The sequence below is a fragment of the Molothrus ater genome, chromosome Z (genome assembly GCF_012460135.2).
Source record: "Molothrus ater isolate BHLD 08-10-18 breed brown headed cowbird chromosome Z, BPBGC_Mater_1.1, whole genome shotgun sequence".
In the NCBI taxonomy this organism is placed as follows: Eukaryota; Metazoa; Chordata; class Aves; order Passeriformes; family Icteridae; genus Molothrus; species Molothrus ater.
This window is the reverse complement of record NC_050511.2, coordinates 47,331,794-47,347,367: the sequence shown is the minus strand read 5'-3', so window position 1 is coordinate 47,347,367 and position 15,574 is coordinate 47,331,794. Positions and strand designations below refer to the sequence as shown.

Genomic DNA, 15,574 nt, shown 5'->3' with positions numbered 1-15,574 from the left:
GTCCTGCCACCAAGATACCTCTTGCTGTTGTGCATGTTGGCAAGGCAGATGGCACATTAGTCAAAAGAGGGTGGAAAGGAGGTGGTGGAAAGCTCTGGGAGCAAGTAGAGACAGCACTTCAGTGAACATATGGGAGGCAAGGAGGAGCAGGCTTAGGGCAGCTGGTCTAGCTCAACCCTATTGCAAAGAGCATGCCAGATGGAGACCCTGTTCTTTATCTCTCTGGGCAGCAGGAGGCCACAAAACAGACCTATTCCCTGCAACTCAAAGGTGCAAATCCACAGGTCCAGCTGGTAATGCAAACTTGTCATCTTAGCTGCTTGCTCATGGCCTTTTCCTGAGGGGGTTGCCCCCATGGACAGGAGGCTGGAGCTTTGAACGCAATGGGCTCCCTGCCAGCCCACATCCCACTGTTTGAGGCAACCTCTGGACAAGCCACAACACCTTCTCTGCTGGGGCTGGCTGCATCCCAGGAGGAATGGGGCAGCAGACAGGGCTGATGATGGCCCTGCACAGCTGCTCCCAGCTCCTTGCTGCTCACGCTGCAATGGGCAGCAGATCCTTCTCGGAGGGAGAATGGGTGAGGTCTGGGATTTCTCAACATGGCATACACCTGTGACAGCCCAAAAGAAAAGAGAGAGGCTTGTGATGCTTTAAGACTCCACAGCAGGGAGCAGTCTGCTGGGTAAATCCAGCATTGCTGGGACAGGGATAGGAGGGCTCTGGGAATATTTTGGAGCAGTCCCCTGCCCTAAAATAGTCCTGGATCACTGCAGAGATAGTGACTGCAAAAGGCCTGGCCTAGCATGCCAGCCAGGACTATTTTTGTCACCTCTCTGAAACCAGAGTCAGTGGCACCAAAAGGGAGAAACAATCCTGCTGCTCAGGGATATGCAGAAAGGGGCTAAATTTAGCCTCAAGGAAGAAGCAACTGCACCTCAGGGTCCCCTGGGACAAAATGGAGGCTGCCATAAAGAGCCTTTTGCTCCTATCCTCTGCCTGCACGCTGCCGCTCTGACAGAGAGAGCAGGAATCTGCCTCCTGAGACACAGCTGCTCTTGCAAAAATAGGCAGAGTGTCATGTGCCTGCACAGCCAGGCACCTTCTGGGTACTAAGCAGCAAAATGTCTGCCCTGGCTTGGTGTGGAGATCTGAAACCCCCGTCCCACCAGATGCATGGCTGGGCAAACTGTATGTACCTTCTGGTGGGTGCAACACCAGCAGGGAACAAGAGAAACAGAGCAAACTTAATTCTGCTGTCACACAGTAACTCCTTCTGACACCTCAGTGACACCAGAATTTCTGGGGTTTAATTCTATTTTAATTTTAATTACCTAATTTCAGTCAATTTCTAAGTTTTAGAAAGTTTTGTATCTCAGTGGTGCTTTGTTACAAGATTGAACTTTAAATTAAACAGTGCATGCATGATGATGACAACGTATGACATTTTATGTCACAGTATGTCTGCACAGCCCCACTCCCACCCTGGCCAGCAGCATGGCCAGGGACAGCACCTCCCATGGCCAACTAGTAAATCACCCTCCAAACTGCAAATGTGGTGATTTATTTACAGCTTCATCACAGCTGTGAATATGTAATTTACCATCTCTGGCTCACAGTCAATGTAAGTAGTGTCTTCTCTCAACAGCGTGTTACAAATGAAAATACGTTTCATGCTTCTGAGACCACAACAGACTGAAGTATGATGCTGCAGACTCAAACTGCTTGAAATACCTCTGTCTCCTGCAAAACACTGCTTCTATCTTTTGGGCTCGCCAGGTGGGTAAGCAACACTGGACTGGGGCACATCTGAAAGGTATCAAACCAGTCTTCCTGATAGTACTCAATGCACTCATTTACCTCTCTCAAGGACTACTTTTTAAAATTTTTTTTAAATCTAAAAATACCGCCTCAGGTTTTATTAAATGAACAGATTTTATGCAAGCTCTTTTTAAGAGTGCCATGTTGGTCAGTAAGGAGGCACCTTTCAGAAAGACCCTCAGTTAGGAAACATGTTCATATGCTCATATTTTCATGCATTTTTTTTTCCCACTGGACAACCAGATCTTCTGCTGCAGGGGAATCACGGTTCAGAGGGAGACACAACAGCTGCGAGAAGTTACTGAGAAGTTCCTGGAATGCAGAGGCAGGGACTGACCAGACCATGTCCCTTGTCAGATGATATTTGGAGTTCTAATGGGAACAGGAAAGTCACTTGGATAATGAGTCATATACAAGAAGAACAGCAAAAGATGCCCGAAGGAGACAAAAAGAAAAGAGGCAGAGAAAACCCCTGCTCACAGGCCTCAGGGCCATGCAGAGCAGGAGTGCAGCAGCCACTGCAGGGTACGGTTCAGGAAGACACAAACCAGCAACCTGCAGGAGACTGGGAAATAAGGCTGGAGTTGTCAAGAGATTATGAAAACTATATGGGAACTGCTGGGCCTCATCACAGCTGTGGAGAGCTGTGGAGTTTCTCTACGGTGAGAAGCTCACGGGGTCAAAATGGAGAGTGAAAGGCAACAGTGAAACATGGAGCTTAACGTGAGGAGCTCACAGGAGAACAGGGCAAGGAGGAACAGGAGAGAACAGAAGATGATTTCTTTCCCAGAACCTGATACAGATGCAGTGGCATGGGGATGGGAGAAGGCTGCACCGTGGTACAACTTCTGCCCAGCATTTAACAACATATCAGGTGGTGCCCAAATCAGCCAGCACAGGGACCTCTTGGGCCCACCCCAGTTTGTCAGCCAGCCTGGGCTGGGGCTAGGCAGCAGAGAGAGCAGATTCACCCCCCCAGTAGTGTCAAAAAGAAGTTTTATCTACACAGATCAAACACAACCCTTCTGCTGTGCACCCTCTATGCCTTCATTGTGATACACCCAGCATAGTGCAAAGGATGACCATACCTCTCTTTTCACCCGTGAAAGGAACCAAGTCTTCTCGGTCTTTAATGTCCTTTGCCTGCTTTTCTAGGTGAGCCATGAGTTCCTCCCTTTTGAAGGGGCCAGTTGGTGGCTTTTGTGTCTGGTCCCGCTGCCTGAGCCCTGCTGGCAACAGTGCATTCTAGACATGGAGGTGAGAAACACAGGTTATCTCTGCAGCCACAATCCCCATCCATCAAAGACTCTTCCCTCTGCACTCCCCTCACTGCACCACTCTTCTTCTACAATGCTGGACAATTTGCTTCTCCTTGTGTCAAAGGTTATCTCCATCCAGCCCCACTGAGTCCCACATCATCCAAGACACGTAATGCTCCTTCCCCCCTTCAGTTTCAAATGCTGCCCAGTAGATGTTTCTCTGCAACATCAGCTCCAGCCCTTTCTTTCTGGAAGCTCTCAGCCACCTTCTCCCCACTATATGAGTCTGTGCAAGTGCCCACAATGCTCCATGTGTCCCAACAAGAATCAGTTCAGTTAAATCTCATGATCTTTCACAGAGCAGATCAGAGAGTTGTGGTGGTCTCTTCTGCCTTTCACGATCCATCACAAAACTACAGAGAGGGTCTCACAGAGAAGATCACTTGGTTGCAGAGCAAAACCCCTGCGAATCCCAGCTTTTTTTCAAGCTGCCTCCTTGCTACTCAGTAGCAACTCAGTCACGTAAGCCTCCACGGGAAGTTGGTTTGTGCTTGACACATATGGCACGTAAACACCTGCTTATATTTAAATATAGAACAGCCTTAATGCAGTAAGTAAGACTATTCCCAGATTTGACACTAAGCATGTTCTTTAAAGCTTTACTGGATGGAAGTCAACATTTACTTTTAAGACATCCAAGGTGATGCTGAACAACACACTTTGATTTTTCCATGCCTGCCTGATAAAAGTACTTCATTATAATTTATGTCTGTATCCGTGAAAAGCCTGGGAAGGAAAATTACTAACAGGAAGCAGTTAGAATCGGGCAACCCTGGAGGGCAAGAGAAGTGTGTGAATTGCACAAGCAGGGAGGCATAGGAGACAGCTTGCTTTCACAAACTTCATGTTGTGCAAAGCAACAATGCAATCTTCAGGCAGACTACACCTGCACTGACAGATGTCCATAATTATTTTACCTTTCTTCATCTTTCACAGAATGCTGCCTCACCCTGTGTCTTATGAGGTAGCTGTTATCAGCCCATCAGCCCATACACTTAATCCCAGGAGCCAGTTTGCCAGCTCTCAAATATTTTCCTGCATTACAATTAAAAATACTGATGATGCAATCTACAGCACCCATCGTTTACTCCAGAAACACCAACTGCATGTTGCAGGAACAATTTCTCACTTGGCAGTTCCCGAGCTCCTCGAGTAACATTGCCATAAACCAGAGGCCAGCCAGTTGGCTCTGCACATCCCCTGCAACAGGGCAGTGCTGGCTCCAAAAACCTTTCACCAGCTTGGCTCCAGCAGCCCCCATGTTTGCATATGTGCAGCTCCTGCTGATGCTAGGAGGTTGCTAAAAATAAACTGTCCCACTTTGCAAAACTCCAGGATTTGGATTTCTGCCTAAATGGATGAAAATACAGGCCATTTGAAGTTTGTTACAAAAAACTCAAACCCAAAACACCAAAAAAAAACCCAGAAAACCCTCAAACCAAGCAACCTGCAAAGCATTCCCTCCTAGGTGGCCTGCTCAGAAACAGAGATCCATTTTCCACAGGATTACTGCACTGCACCAGCCCTGGCTCATATTGCTGCTGCAAGTCACAGATGCTCATCACATTGGGAAAAGGGGAGGAAAACAGAAACAAAGATACACATGTAGACTGTGCTTCCAATGTCAAAAAATTCTTCTGTGTATCTGCATCCAGTCTCTTTCACTCTCGCTCCAAGTACAGGCTCTGCAAAGGATCCCACTGAAATACAGATTACTAATGCAGCCCACTCCCCCACAATTACTAAGATTCACGACCTAACGTCTCAAAAATTACTTACATCAGGATCCAGCTCTTCCAGTTCATTCTCTAACTTCCTGAGCTCCTCCTCTGTCAGAGCTCCAAGGATCTGATCTTCATCCAGGTCTCGGTATTTTTCTAGCTCCTTTCTGTAAGACATCTTAGAGCAGTCTCGTGGATCTCACTTTTATGCTGTAACAGAACCTGATATGAAAACAAGACGTGTTAACACTGAACACATGAAGCATGATGCTGCAGCCCGCCTGGCTGGGGAACACTGAACATTCCAGAGTTGGAGATTTGTGCTTAAAGCACAGCTGATTTCAAAAGATTGCTCAAAGCCCCCCTTTCATATCCGACACACAGATAATCACCCAGGGACGAGAGAGTGGGGCAGCTCCAGTAGCACATGGCCCCACCACGGATCTACAGGACAGGACTGAGGAAGTTCTTGGTACAGGACCCTGGCTAGGGATGTCTTTCTGCAAGCAGTGCTAGATGTTAATGAAGCATCCTGGGCACTTATTTCTTTGAAGGACAATAAACCGTAAGTCATGAAGCATTCAGCTCTCACTCATGTCCTTACAAGCCCCCAATAACACCGCCCTGCACATGGCACTCCAGATAACATTGTTACCGGAGGGGAAAACAGATTTGTAGCACCACTGAGTACCTCTGAGCCCTGAAACCTCCACGAGGCTACAGTGCATGGCACTTCTTCCCGTATTTTAAAGCTGCAAGGAGATCAGGAAGTATTATCCACTCAGGTTCAGGAGGCTGCCAGTTAAATGTGCTATTTAGTGATCCACCTTTCCTTGGACAGCACATGTTTGCACTGCTGCCAGCTAAGCAGCTGACCTGTGTGCTACTGCACGTTCTACACCAACCCTGCAAGAAGAGAAGTGAATGGTCGATCTGGATAATCCCTGCTGACCCCAAGGTTTGGCCCATGTCTCCTAATACAAAGTGCCATACACAATCATATGCATGTAACTTGACCTCTGCAAGCAAAAAGACGGCAGAGAAAAAGGTTCAATGTGTTCAAAATATGCAGGTGGGTTAAAAGTACACTCAGCATAACACACAAAAGCATATCCAACTCTGTGCTTTTGCTGACAGTCTCCTTCTGCTCCACAGCACTGCCTGTACATTTATATTCTTTTGGCTCTGTTTTTGCAGAGAATACTGAGCCCTAGATAATTTAAAGTAACTTTTCTTAAAGTGTTGCTATTCTTTTAAGTGACATTTACATTAAAAATAACAGCAAGGCCTGTGTAGTGAGCCAAACATCTTTTGAGTTTCTATAAATGGTCTCTTTTCAGCTCCTGTGGAACATCAGAGCCCTACCCTGAATCACATCTTTCCAGCTTTGCTTGTCCCCTCCAGACAGATTATGCTCTTATGATCACTCTTCATTAGTGGAGAAGTTTCTTTATGCAAGTTACAACACAGCTGCTGTTCCAGATAGGAAAATTATCTTTAGCTTGGTCACAAAAGGGCACAGTAATGCACACATGCTTGCTCAACAGCAAGCCCTTAAATTTAGAAGCTGTCATCTTGTCAGACGTTTGGTTCCCCACTAGTGTGATGGCAATTCCTGCATCACTCACATTCCTGCCACTCGGCACCTAGGAAGCGCAAGGAGATGGTGCCTTCTTGATGGGAGAAACAGCTCCTGAAACTCCCTCAGTTTCTCTGGGAACTGAGAGGGTGAAAATCAGCTTTTCACTGGGCTGGTTTGCTCCAAAGAGCAGCCATCAGCCCGTAAGCACTGGAGCCAAGGGCATCCAGAAGGGTGGATGGAAGCAGGAGCAGTGTGGCTCAGTGGGTCTGGCTGAGTGGGGGGAAGGAACCCGACGCTCCCATGCTTCACCAGCACCCTGTAGCCCTCAGTGCAGGGCTCCCTGTGCTGAGAGACTGGCAGGTAGCAGCCACACACCAGCCAGCCTACAAGCCAGCTCAGCCCTTGCAAGCCTGCCCTTCCTGCAGGCACAGAGAAGGGCACAGCCTTTACTGCAGTTGCCCATGAACACTGAGGGAGGAGATCCTAGAATAGCAGCCTGGACTTGGATCTGGATATGTGCTGTGCTACTGCAGCCTTAGATAGCAGTGCACGAGCCACCACCAGCCTGGATTTCATATGCCATATGTAGTTTTGACCATTCTGCCATGGAAGGGGCTGGAGCTAGGAGCAAGCAGAAAGGCAGAGAATAACCCACCCCATTCCCTAAAATGGCTTAAAACACACACACAGAGCAATATCTGTCTTGGCTACATGAGGACAACTATTCCCAGAGGCAGCCACAGACCCTTCCCAGGAATGCAGGCAAGACTGCAAGCAGGGGCCTGTCTGGGAGCAGAGTGCAGCCCCGCGGGGTGACCTTGTTGCCTCCCTCCAGAAGGGCAGAGATGTCAGCACCGAGAGGCAGGACAGACACGGGATGTCAGTGCACACAGGCAACGCTTCTGGAAAACGCCTCAGGTTTCAAAGCGTCTTGCAGAGATATGAAGCCGAGGCTGCATATAGAAAAGGCCCTGAGGGCTGAAGACAGGTGCAGAGCCTGCTGAAACACAGCTGAAATCCCCGTGGAGAGAATTTAATTTGCTACGTACCCCAAAGAGAAGTGTCGGGGGGCACAGTGCCCTCCCAGATTGCTGGTGCAGCCGGACGGTGCCGGCACCTCGCACATTTCCCACGAAGAGCACACTGAGAGGACTGCTCACGGAGAGGAGAAGCCTTGCCCGTGGCAGCAGGACATCCTGTACTGCTCCCCTGCCTGCAGAACCAGCTGTTCAGCTCCGTCTCCTCCTGCACAGCTGCCAGGACCAGTGTGTTCGCTGGCACTCCCTTATCTCCACATCCCAGGCCTCTTCTACCCTATCTTGCTAATGACTGCTGGGAGAAAAAGCAAACCAGCCCATCTGCTTTAAATGGAAGAGGGCTTTGAAGTGCCAGTGATAAGAAAGCAGGTAAATTCTGCCTAAGTGAAATTGTTTTCATTTGTACAGAGTATTGGAACATCCACCACCACAAAACGGTTCTCCCTGACTTGTGCCAGAGTACAAGCATGGTTTAACACAGGTTCCACCTTCACCTCAGCTCAAACTAAACAACAAGATCCTTCAGCAGAACTTGAGTTCTCACTCTTTTTCATTAACCCTATCACACTTCATTCAGTCAGCTAAGGAAGCATCACAAAAGAATATAAGTGCAATATACACATACTGCACAGAACTGACACTGTTGAAACTTTAAGTCCTCAAAAAATTGAAATTCATATAGATTACAAAGATAGCAAGATATTAGGTCTCTTTGTTCAAAGTACTTGTCAGTCACACAGGAAGACAGCCAAGCACTTGCATTTAATAAGTCTGAGCAGCACATAGGCTGGAATGCGCAACAATCATTAAAACTATTAAAGGAGAAAAAGTGAATTGGCTGGGAGATAATAAAAGGTCATCTACAGGAAAGACTGTTCTCACCATGAATATGGGAAAACAAAACCAAACCAAACAAAACAACATTGCTGATCATGAGGGGGATAGAACAGTTCCTTTCTGAAGGGTTCAAAAGTGCCGAGAAAACAAATGGATGCTGAAAATAAGTGAAAATGAAAAGCATCCTGTGCAACACTGGAAATAATCCTTTCACAGTGCTTTGCACTGGTACAGCCCCCTGCAGCACCATGACCTTTTTGGGGTGCAGAAACCTGAGAGCAGCACTGACGTCTGCACAGGGAAGCAGTGGAAATCCATCCGGGAAAGCGGCCCATGTGGCCCACAGTTTCACCACCATCCGAGGGCAGGCATCAGTTCTTGGCTGTGCTCCTCAGGTGGACGAGCAGGGAGGGCAGGAGCAGGGCAGCAGTGGGCCCAGGCTACAGCAGGCTGCTGGGAAGGCTGTGGAGCAGCATCAGTGCTGCTGAGTGGAAGGGTCTGCTGGATTATCCCCCTGTGATCTGACAACCCCAGGAAAAAGTGAGGAGAGGGAGAACTGGGTAAAGTGACAGGAACAGCAGCAAGACAAATTTCAAGAAAACACAAAAATGTCACAGTGGAAGCCACACGTGCTGTGTTAGGCCTTCCGTGTGCGACACACCTGGCGCACGCTGTGCCGGGCACAGCGCAGCGCCTCCCCGCACAACCTCCCACATGTGCCAGCATGCCAGCACCAGGACAGCACAGGACAGAAAGCACTTCCCTTCATCAAAACACAGGGAGAAAGAGCAACTAAGCTCAGCAGAGGTGCGGGGCTTTCCAGGAATAAATTCCATTATCAGCCCAGCCAGCCCTGGCTCCAGGGGTCTGGGCAGGCAGCACCGTGCCCAAAGCTTGGCACGTGGGAGGGTTTGGGGCATCCCTGGTCACCACCACACCCAGCAACCACCAGAGGCAGAGGACAGGAGTTCTGTGTACTCTGCCACACAACGAGAGCCACGTCTGAAAAAAATTAACATCCTCGCCCCAGACAGCCCATGAATCTACCACAAAACATTTTCTGTGCTCTGAAATGTGAAAGCAGAGCATGGGGCTTGGATTCTGGGATAAGGAGGTAGCCAAGCATGACCAGCATAGCTATTGATGATTCCTGAAAAAACTGCCAAGTTTGAAGACAGAAGTCTTTTCAGGATGAAAGCTGTATTTAAGGAGCAGTGAAGGCAGGAATTCATATCATGAGGGATGGCTTGAAAACTGTTCCTGTTTCACTCACACAGGGTTTTGATTTATGAGATTTTTTTTTTACAGCTTCAGTATAAATCTGAGTCAAAGTTCAGAATTATTATTTTGCAGTATAAAAATAACAAACCAATATCAACCATCCCCCCTAGAGTTGCTACAATACTTTTTTTTCCTTTACTTGCAGCATAACTTAAAAGGTGTCTGGGGTGTTTTTTGATGGAGGAGCTATACATACCTCAAGTGACCATATCCTATAAATTCAAGAGAAACCAGGTGCTTTCTGTGCATACACTTAAATCTCAGTGAGTCACCCAGGTGCAGATGAGAGGAACAAATAATCTCCAGCTTTTTTCTAAACAAAAACTGTGTTCTTATGTGGTCAGTCCTTATGTGGTGACAAACCTTAAAGCCAGTAGTGAACCTTAATGAAATCTCACGCAGGACTCAGACCCTTATTTCTTGGGAAGCTGCACACGTGTCCAAAGGGTCTGTCAGCCTAGAGATCTTCTCTGGCTGACAGCCAGGAAATGAGGGAGAGCTGGGGCACTTGCACAGTGGTCTAAGGCTAGGTGGGGTTACCAGAAGCACTCGGCGAAGGGGTAGCTGTTACACATGTAGTGCTGGAGCAGGCATGGTGGGGATGTAGAGAAGAAGAAGTTTTCAAACCCTGAGCTTGCATCCCAACATAATTGGGTGCTGATGACTCCATGGGCAACTCTGCTTTTTGAGTCACTGGGTAACCAAGACATAACCAGCTCCCTGCAGTTTCAAGAACTGACCAACAAATTATGGCCAGATCCAGCAGCAATGAAGGGAAAGATGCACATCAGCTCCTACTGAGACCACATCTAAAAATGTGATCTATGTGAATTGTGCAAAACCCAGTAGGAAATCAGAGCAGAGGAGGAGTTGGATCCATCCCCAGTGTCATCACACAGCCACACACAGCAGAACTCTTCACTGGTGGGTGCTTGTGACCACGATTCACCCTGCCCACGAGGGGAGTCAGTGCAGCTGTGCTGGTACAGGTGTGTCTCCTCCCAGCACACAGGTACCAACATCACACCTCAGCCCCACAGTCCCTTCACTCACAGACACTACCAGAGCCCAGTGGTGGCTTTGCAAGTGACTACATGCCCTGCACTTGGGGTACAGAGCCTCAAAAGTTTACTCCACTTCAAATGTACATTGTTCTTCTTAAAATTAAAGGAAGATAAATGCCTAAGACCAGTCCCTTAAGGTAATGGCCTCCTGCACATTTCTGTAGACTCCTTTTCAAGCAGATCTCATTTTCTAGTCAGAGAGGAAAGCATCATTTTAACAAGCCATAAACACACACCCAGGCTTCAGCACCCAGTATACTGTTGGCCTGCCTGGGCCCTGCATCACCGCCTTGAATGTACAAGATGATGAAAACTCTAGTTAAAGCTACAAAAGACTTTCTATAGACTCTGCCCTGGGCTTGGAGTCCAAGCTGCATTAGAAAGTGTCTAGCCAGGAGATCCACATGGGAGACCCAAAGGGGACCCTCTGCTTAGCACCACTGAGATGCAGATGGATGCTGCATGCAATTTGATTTCCTCTAGTAGAAGACAGGTCTTTCTAAGCTGAACAAGCAAAAGGAATTGGATTTATTCAGCCTGGAGAAAGGAAGACTGCAGAGGAACCCAAATGCAGTCAGTCACATTCTGCCTAAAGGGAAATTATTTTTAAAGAAGAAAAAACACAAATTCATGTCCTGGATGAGGAAAGTGGACAGAGTAAAGAGAGGGGATGCTCCAGATGGTGAGAAGCTCTGCCATATCAGATGTAGAAAGCAGAGCACACAACTTTCATTGCTCCAAGCAAGTCAGCCATCAACAAGAAAGACTGAGGCACTGTCAGCCTCTCTGCAAGAGGCTCATTCTTAAGGAAATCCAACAACCAATCTGCTGTCCCCTTCAGGGAACTGAAACTTCTCCAAGGAAGATCTAGGCTTCCTCCCAACAAGCAGCTGTTAATCTAAGACATCCTGAAATTCATATTTGAATGAAACATCTGGAAGAAAGGATTTTGGGTCTATCAAAGCACATGACTTGTGACTCTTGCAGTGACATACCAGCCATGCAGAACATGTGACACTATCTGCAGCTACCGTCACCACCCAACCCCTGCAGCAGTAAAGTTCAATAGGCCATGGGCAAGACTTTCTGATGATGCAGCTTCACTCCCATGGATATCCTCATGTCAGAGCTGACATTCCCATCCTTGACAGCTCCACAGCAAACACCTTGTTCTCTGAGGTCATGCACACACTAGGGAAGGCTCCTTGCACTCAAGCTGTAACCTGTCCCTTTATCCACTAGTGCTGAGGAAAGTCTCACACTGCTTGCACTCTCCTCAGTCTTCTCAGCTCACCCAACTCCTAACCCAAAATCCAGAAACTCCTGTATCTCCTGGCTCTCCTCTTGTCAATAGCCCTGCAGCCTGCAAGACACACAGCTCAATACTGGTGCTCACCAAGTGGTCTCTCATCAGCAAATAGCCTGGATGTTTGGTGACCAGGCCAAGATCTAACAGCACAAACACAAAGCATCCCAGCTGTATCCCCCCCCACTTCACATATTTTTAAGACACACACTTGTAAACACAGTTATGTGTTCTCCTATTTGGGGTGAGGGTGTCTCATGCACCTGGCATGCACCGAGTTGCTTAATTACTAATCCCTGTGAAAAACATGCAGGCACACTTGAGTCATTAGTGACACTCTGCACTCAGTTCCTGCTCTGCAACTTGAACCCTTCCACTTGGAAGTTTCATAGCCACCACAGTCTCCTCTGGAAAGTGATCCTGGGTATCTTTCCTGAGTTTCTCTTAGCCCTCAGATGGACACCTCTGTTTCTGTGGAGCACTCTGGTTTTGCATTGTGAACATTGGAGCAGAAAGGCTCCTGTCCTGCACTGAGCAGTGCCTCAGATCCTCAGGCAGACAATGGCCATGTCCTGTGAAAGAGCCTTGCCAGAGCCAAAGCACAGAGTGCTGTTAGTAACACATGAATGCCTGCACATCCCAAGCCCACCCTGCTGCTAGTGTGGCTGAAGCACAGGGAATGGCAGGGAACTGCCCCACCAAGGTGCAGCTAATCAGTCCCAGACAGGCTGATGCTTAATTAACACCAAAGCCAAATGGGCACTGTTCCAGCAGCAGTGAGTATGCAACGTACAATGTGCACCAAACCTGAACGAGGCATTAACAGAGGAGAGGCCCTCACACCATCATGCAAGGCCTGCAGAAGCAAAGAAACCAGCTCCAGCTGGGAGAGCTACCAAACTGCACAGAGCCTGCATGGGCAAGAGCTCTGGGGGAGCACCACTGCAACCTTGCTTCCAAGCTTTCCCCAGGCTGCTCCCAAGTCAGAGTGCCCTGGGATGTACAGACTTTGGTCTGACCCAGGATAACCTTTGTTGTGTGTTTATCTCATTCACGATGAACAAGTGGTAAGAATTCCCTCCCAGGAGGGTGATGCAGCTCTAAGGCAAGGCTTCAGGAAGAGGGGGATCTCCATCTTTGGAGATTTGCAGACACAGACTATATGTAGCCAGAACCTCTCTATCTGAGGAGGGGTCTGCTGGGAGCTGGGGATGGGCTGGAAAGCCACAGAGTCTCCTGTGGTGCTGCCTCCATGTGCCCAAGAACATGGGGCCATTTAGCACCACGGAGTCATGGAACACAACTTTCTGTCCTGTTTCTCCCAAGAGCCTGGTAATTTTATCAAGTGAAGACATTTTGTCTACAGGTCTCTGCCTGATCAGAGGAGTGAGTCTTCCTAGCCCATGATGTGCAAATGACTGTCAGCTATTGAGGAAAAAAATCAGAAGGAAGATCACAGTTTCCTTCCCCCTAGCTGTGCTTTCACAAAAACTTCACACACCTGAAAAACAGTGAAGCAGCACACAGAAAAGCACAACAGTTCACCTGCAAACACTACATTTAGTAGCACATTGCTCTGGGGAATAGGAGCTACACATCTGGCAACAGAGGACTGGTGCTTCTTACAAAGAGTTAATTCAGGATCTTTTGTAAAGATAAATCAAATGGTCCTTTGGGTGAATGAAAGTGAAACTTGAGCAAAGAAAATCAGTAATGAGATAGACCAGACTGTTTCCATATCTGTTTGGCTTTCCCAAATACAGTAAGGGGGTGGGGGGGAAGCAACATATTTCCAATATTATGCAAAACCACAGTATCTGGAGAAAAGGCAGCAGACCATCACAGCTGAGAAGTGTGTGAAGAACAAGATGAGTCAGGCTGGAAAACAATGCAGTGCTGAAGGAGGGGTGGGGGAAGAGCCCTGACAGGGGGAAAACAGAGACTTTGAAATAAGAAGCAGTGAGCCTGTGATGCAGTGCGCTGGTTGGAATACCCAGCTATGTGTACATTAGGGCAACAGGTACAGATGCTGTCAGGAGGTAGCACTGCAAAAGGAATTTGGTTTTGGGCATTGCAGTGTGAGCAAGATAGTGCTTGGCTTCCATGTTGTAGCCCAGCTCCTCCTTTCAAGAGGACAAAAGAGCTCGCCAATATAACCAGAAGCGGGGGTTCCATGCCCAAAAAGCTTGTCCAGTATTTGCTCTGAGAAAAGGTGCCACCTCTCAGCACAAATTTGGACGAGAAACAAGGAAGTCACTCTTTACTGCTGCATGATCTGGCAGGTCACACATAAGAAAGGGATTTTTAAAAAAAAATCAAAACACTTAAAAACAACTTCAGTCACATGGCTGAACACCCTTGTTGGGCTCAAAGCCTAACATCCAAGGAAAGATGTAAAGCAAGTAGAAAGGACCTCCACATAAGGGGAGAGCAGCTGGCTCTGAAGGGAGGCAGAGGGCTATGGATTCTGCCCAACAAACCATCCATGACTATTTAAAAAGCAGAGGGCAACAGATGAGCACAGAGTGAGGGCAGAAGCTGTGTCCATCTGAGTAAAGAAAGGTTATCTTTAGGAAAGGCAATGCTTTTCAAGGCAGTGACTATTTCAAGCTGGAGAAAGTAGGGCCAAGGCAAATACAACAAACGGCCCCAAGGAACCTTCCCCCCTGCTAATTTCCACTTTTCCCTTACAAAAGCAACACAGCTTTCTAGCGATTCATTGTGTGGAAAACCATCCCTTAGAAGAGCTCCGGATTACAAGCGCAAGCAAAAGGAGTAAAGAACTCTCGGTGCCCTCTGCAACCCGATCAGCGCCGTGCAGAGCCCTCTCCTCCCACCGTGCCAGCACTCCCGATCCCCGCCTGGATTTGCCGCGGACACGCGTGAGCGCCGCCGGCTTCCTGCCGTCCATCCGCCCATCCGTCCATCCCAGCGCCTCCGCCGCGGGCCTCCGCCCGCCCGCGGGGGGCACGGCCGCTCCGAGTCCCGGACACCGCCTGCCCGAGCCCGGGGATCCCCGGCAGCCGCAGCGCCCGCCGCCGGCTCCGCGCATCCCGGCTCCGCGCTCCCACCTGCGGGCACGGCTCCCGGCAGGCAGGCAGGCAAGTGTGCAGGCAGGCAGGCAGGCAGGCAGGCAGGCACGGCGACCCAGCGCCCAAGCCGTTCCCTTTCCTGCGCTGCCCGGACCGCAGCGGCGCCCGCTATTTCTGTCGAGCCGGGGACGCCCGGCGCCGGCCAAATGTTGTGCCCCGATACGGGCCGGGCCCGCCGCCCCTTCGCTCGCTTACCGCACCCGCGCGCCGCGCCGCGCCGAGCGGAGCCGAGCCGAGCCGTGCCGTGCCGAGCCGTGCCGAGCCCGGGCGGCTCGTCCTGGCCGCGCCGGCTGCGCCGCTGCCGGGGGCGGGGGTCCGGCCCGGCCGCGGCCCCGGCCAGGCCGTCACTCAGCGGGGGCCGGCCCCGCCACCCCTCCCGGCCCAGAACAGCTGCGCCCGGCTCGGCCCCCGCCCCGGGCCCCGGCTTGGTCGGCCCTTACCCTCCGCCGCACTCGGGATGGCAAGCGCGCTTCGTCCATCCCCGGGGCAGCTGCGGGGCGCTGCGGAGGGCGGC

General features: G+C 49.5%; 1 protein-coding gene and 1 long non-coding RNA gene across 6 annotated transcripts in view; one reads left to right on the top strand and one right to left on the bottom strand.

The window, feature by feature from the left end:
- Window positions 1-15,574, bottom strand: part of TMOD1 (tropomodulin 1) — a 27,062-nt gene extending 11,488 nt beyond the window's left edge. Inside the window, exons 1-3 of one of the 5 annotated variants that reach the window (XM_036403629.1) lie at window positions 15,501-15,574; window positions 4,920-5,083; window positions 2,910-3,066 (exon numbers count right to left, since the gene is read on the bottom strand). In XM_036403629.1, the coding sequence (XP_036259522.1) occupies window positions 2,910-3,066; window positions 4,920-5,039 (277 nt within the window). In that variant the 5' untranslated portion in view covers window positions 5,040-5,083; window positions 15,501-15,574. Of the gene's footprint in view, window positions 1-2,909; window positions 3,067-4,919; window positions 5,084-7,492; window positions 7,634-15,039; window positions 15,109-15,255; window positions 15,325-15,500 lie in introns of those variants that run through there. The other 4 variants (XM_036403627.2, XM_036403630.2, XM_054517819.1 and 1 more) reach the window with 4 other exon arrangements.
- On the top strand, window positions 1,677-6,166 carry LOC118699558 (uncharacterized). Its single transcript, XR_004982097.1, has 2 exons — window positions 1,677-1,779; window positions 2,065-6,166. It is a non-coding gene; the product is annotated as an uncharacterized LOC118699558 (long non-coding RNA).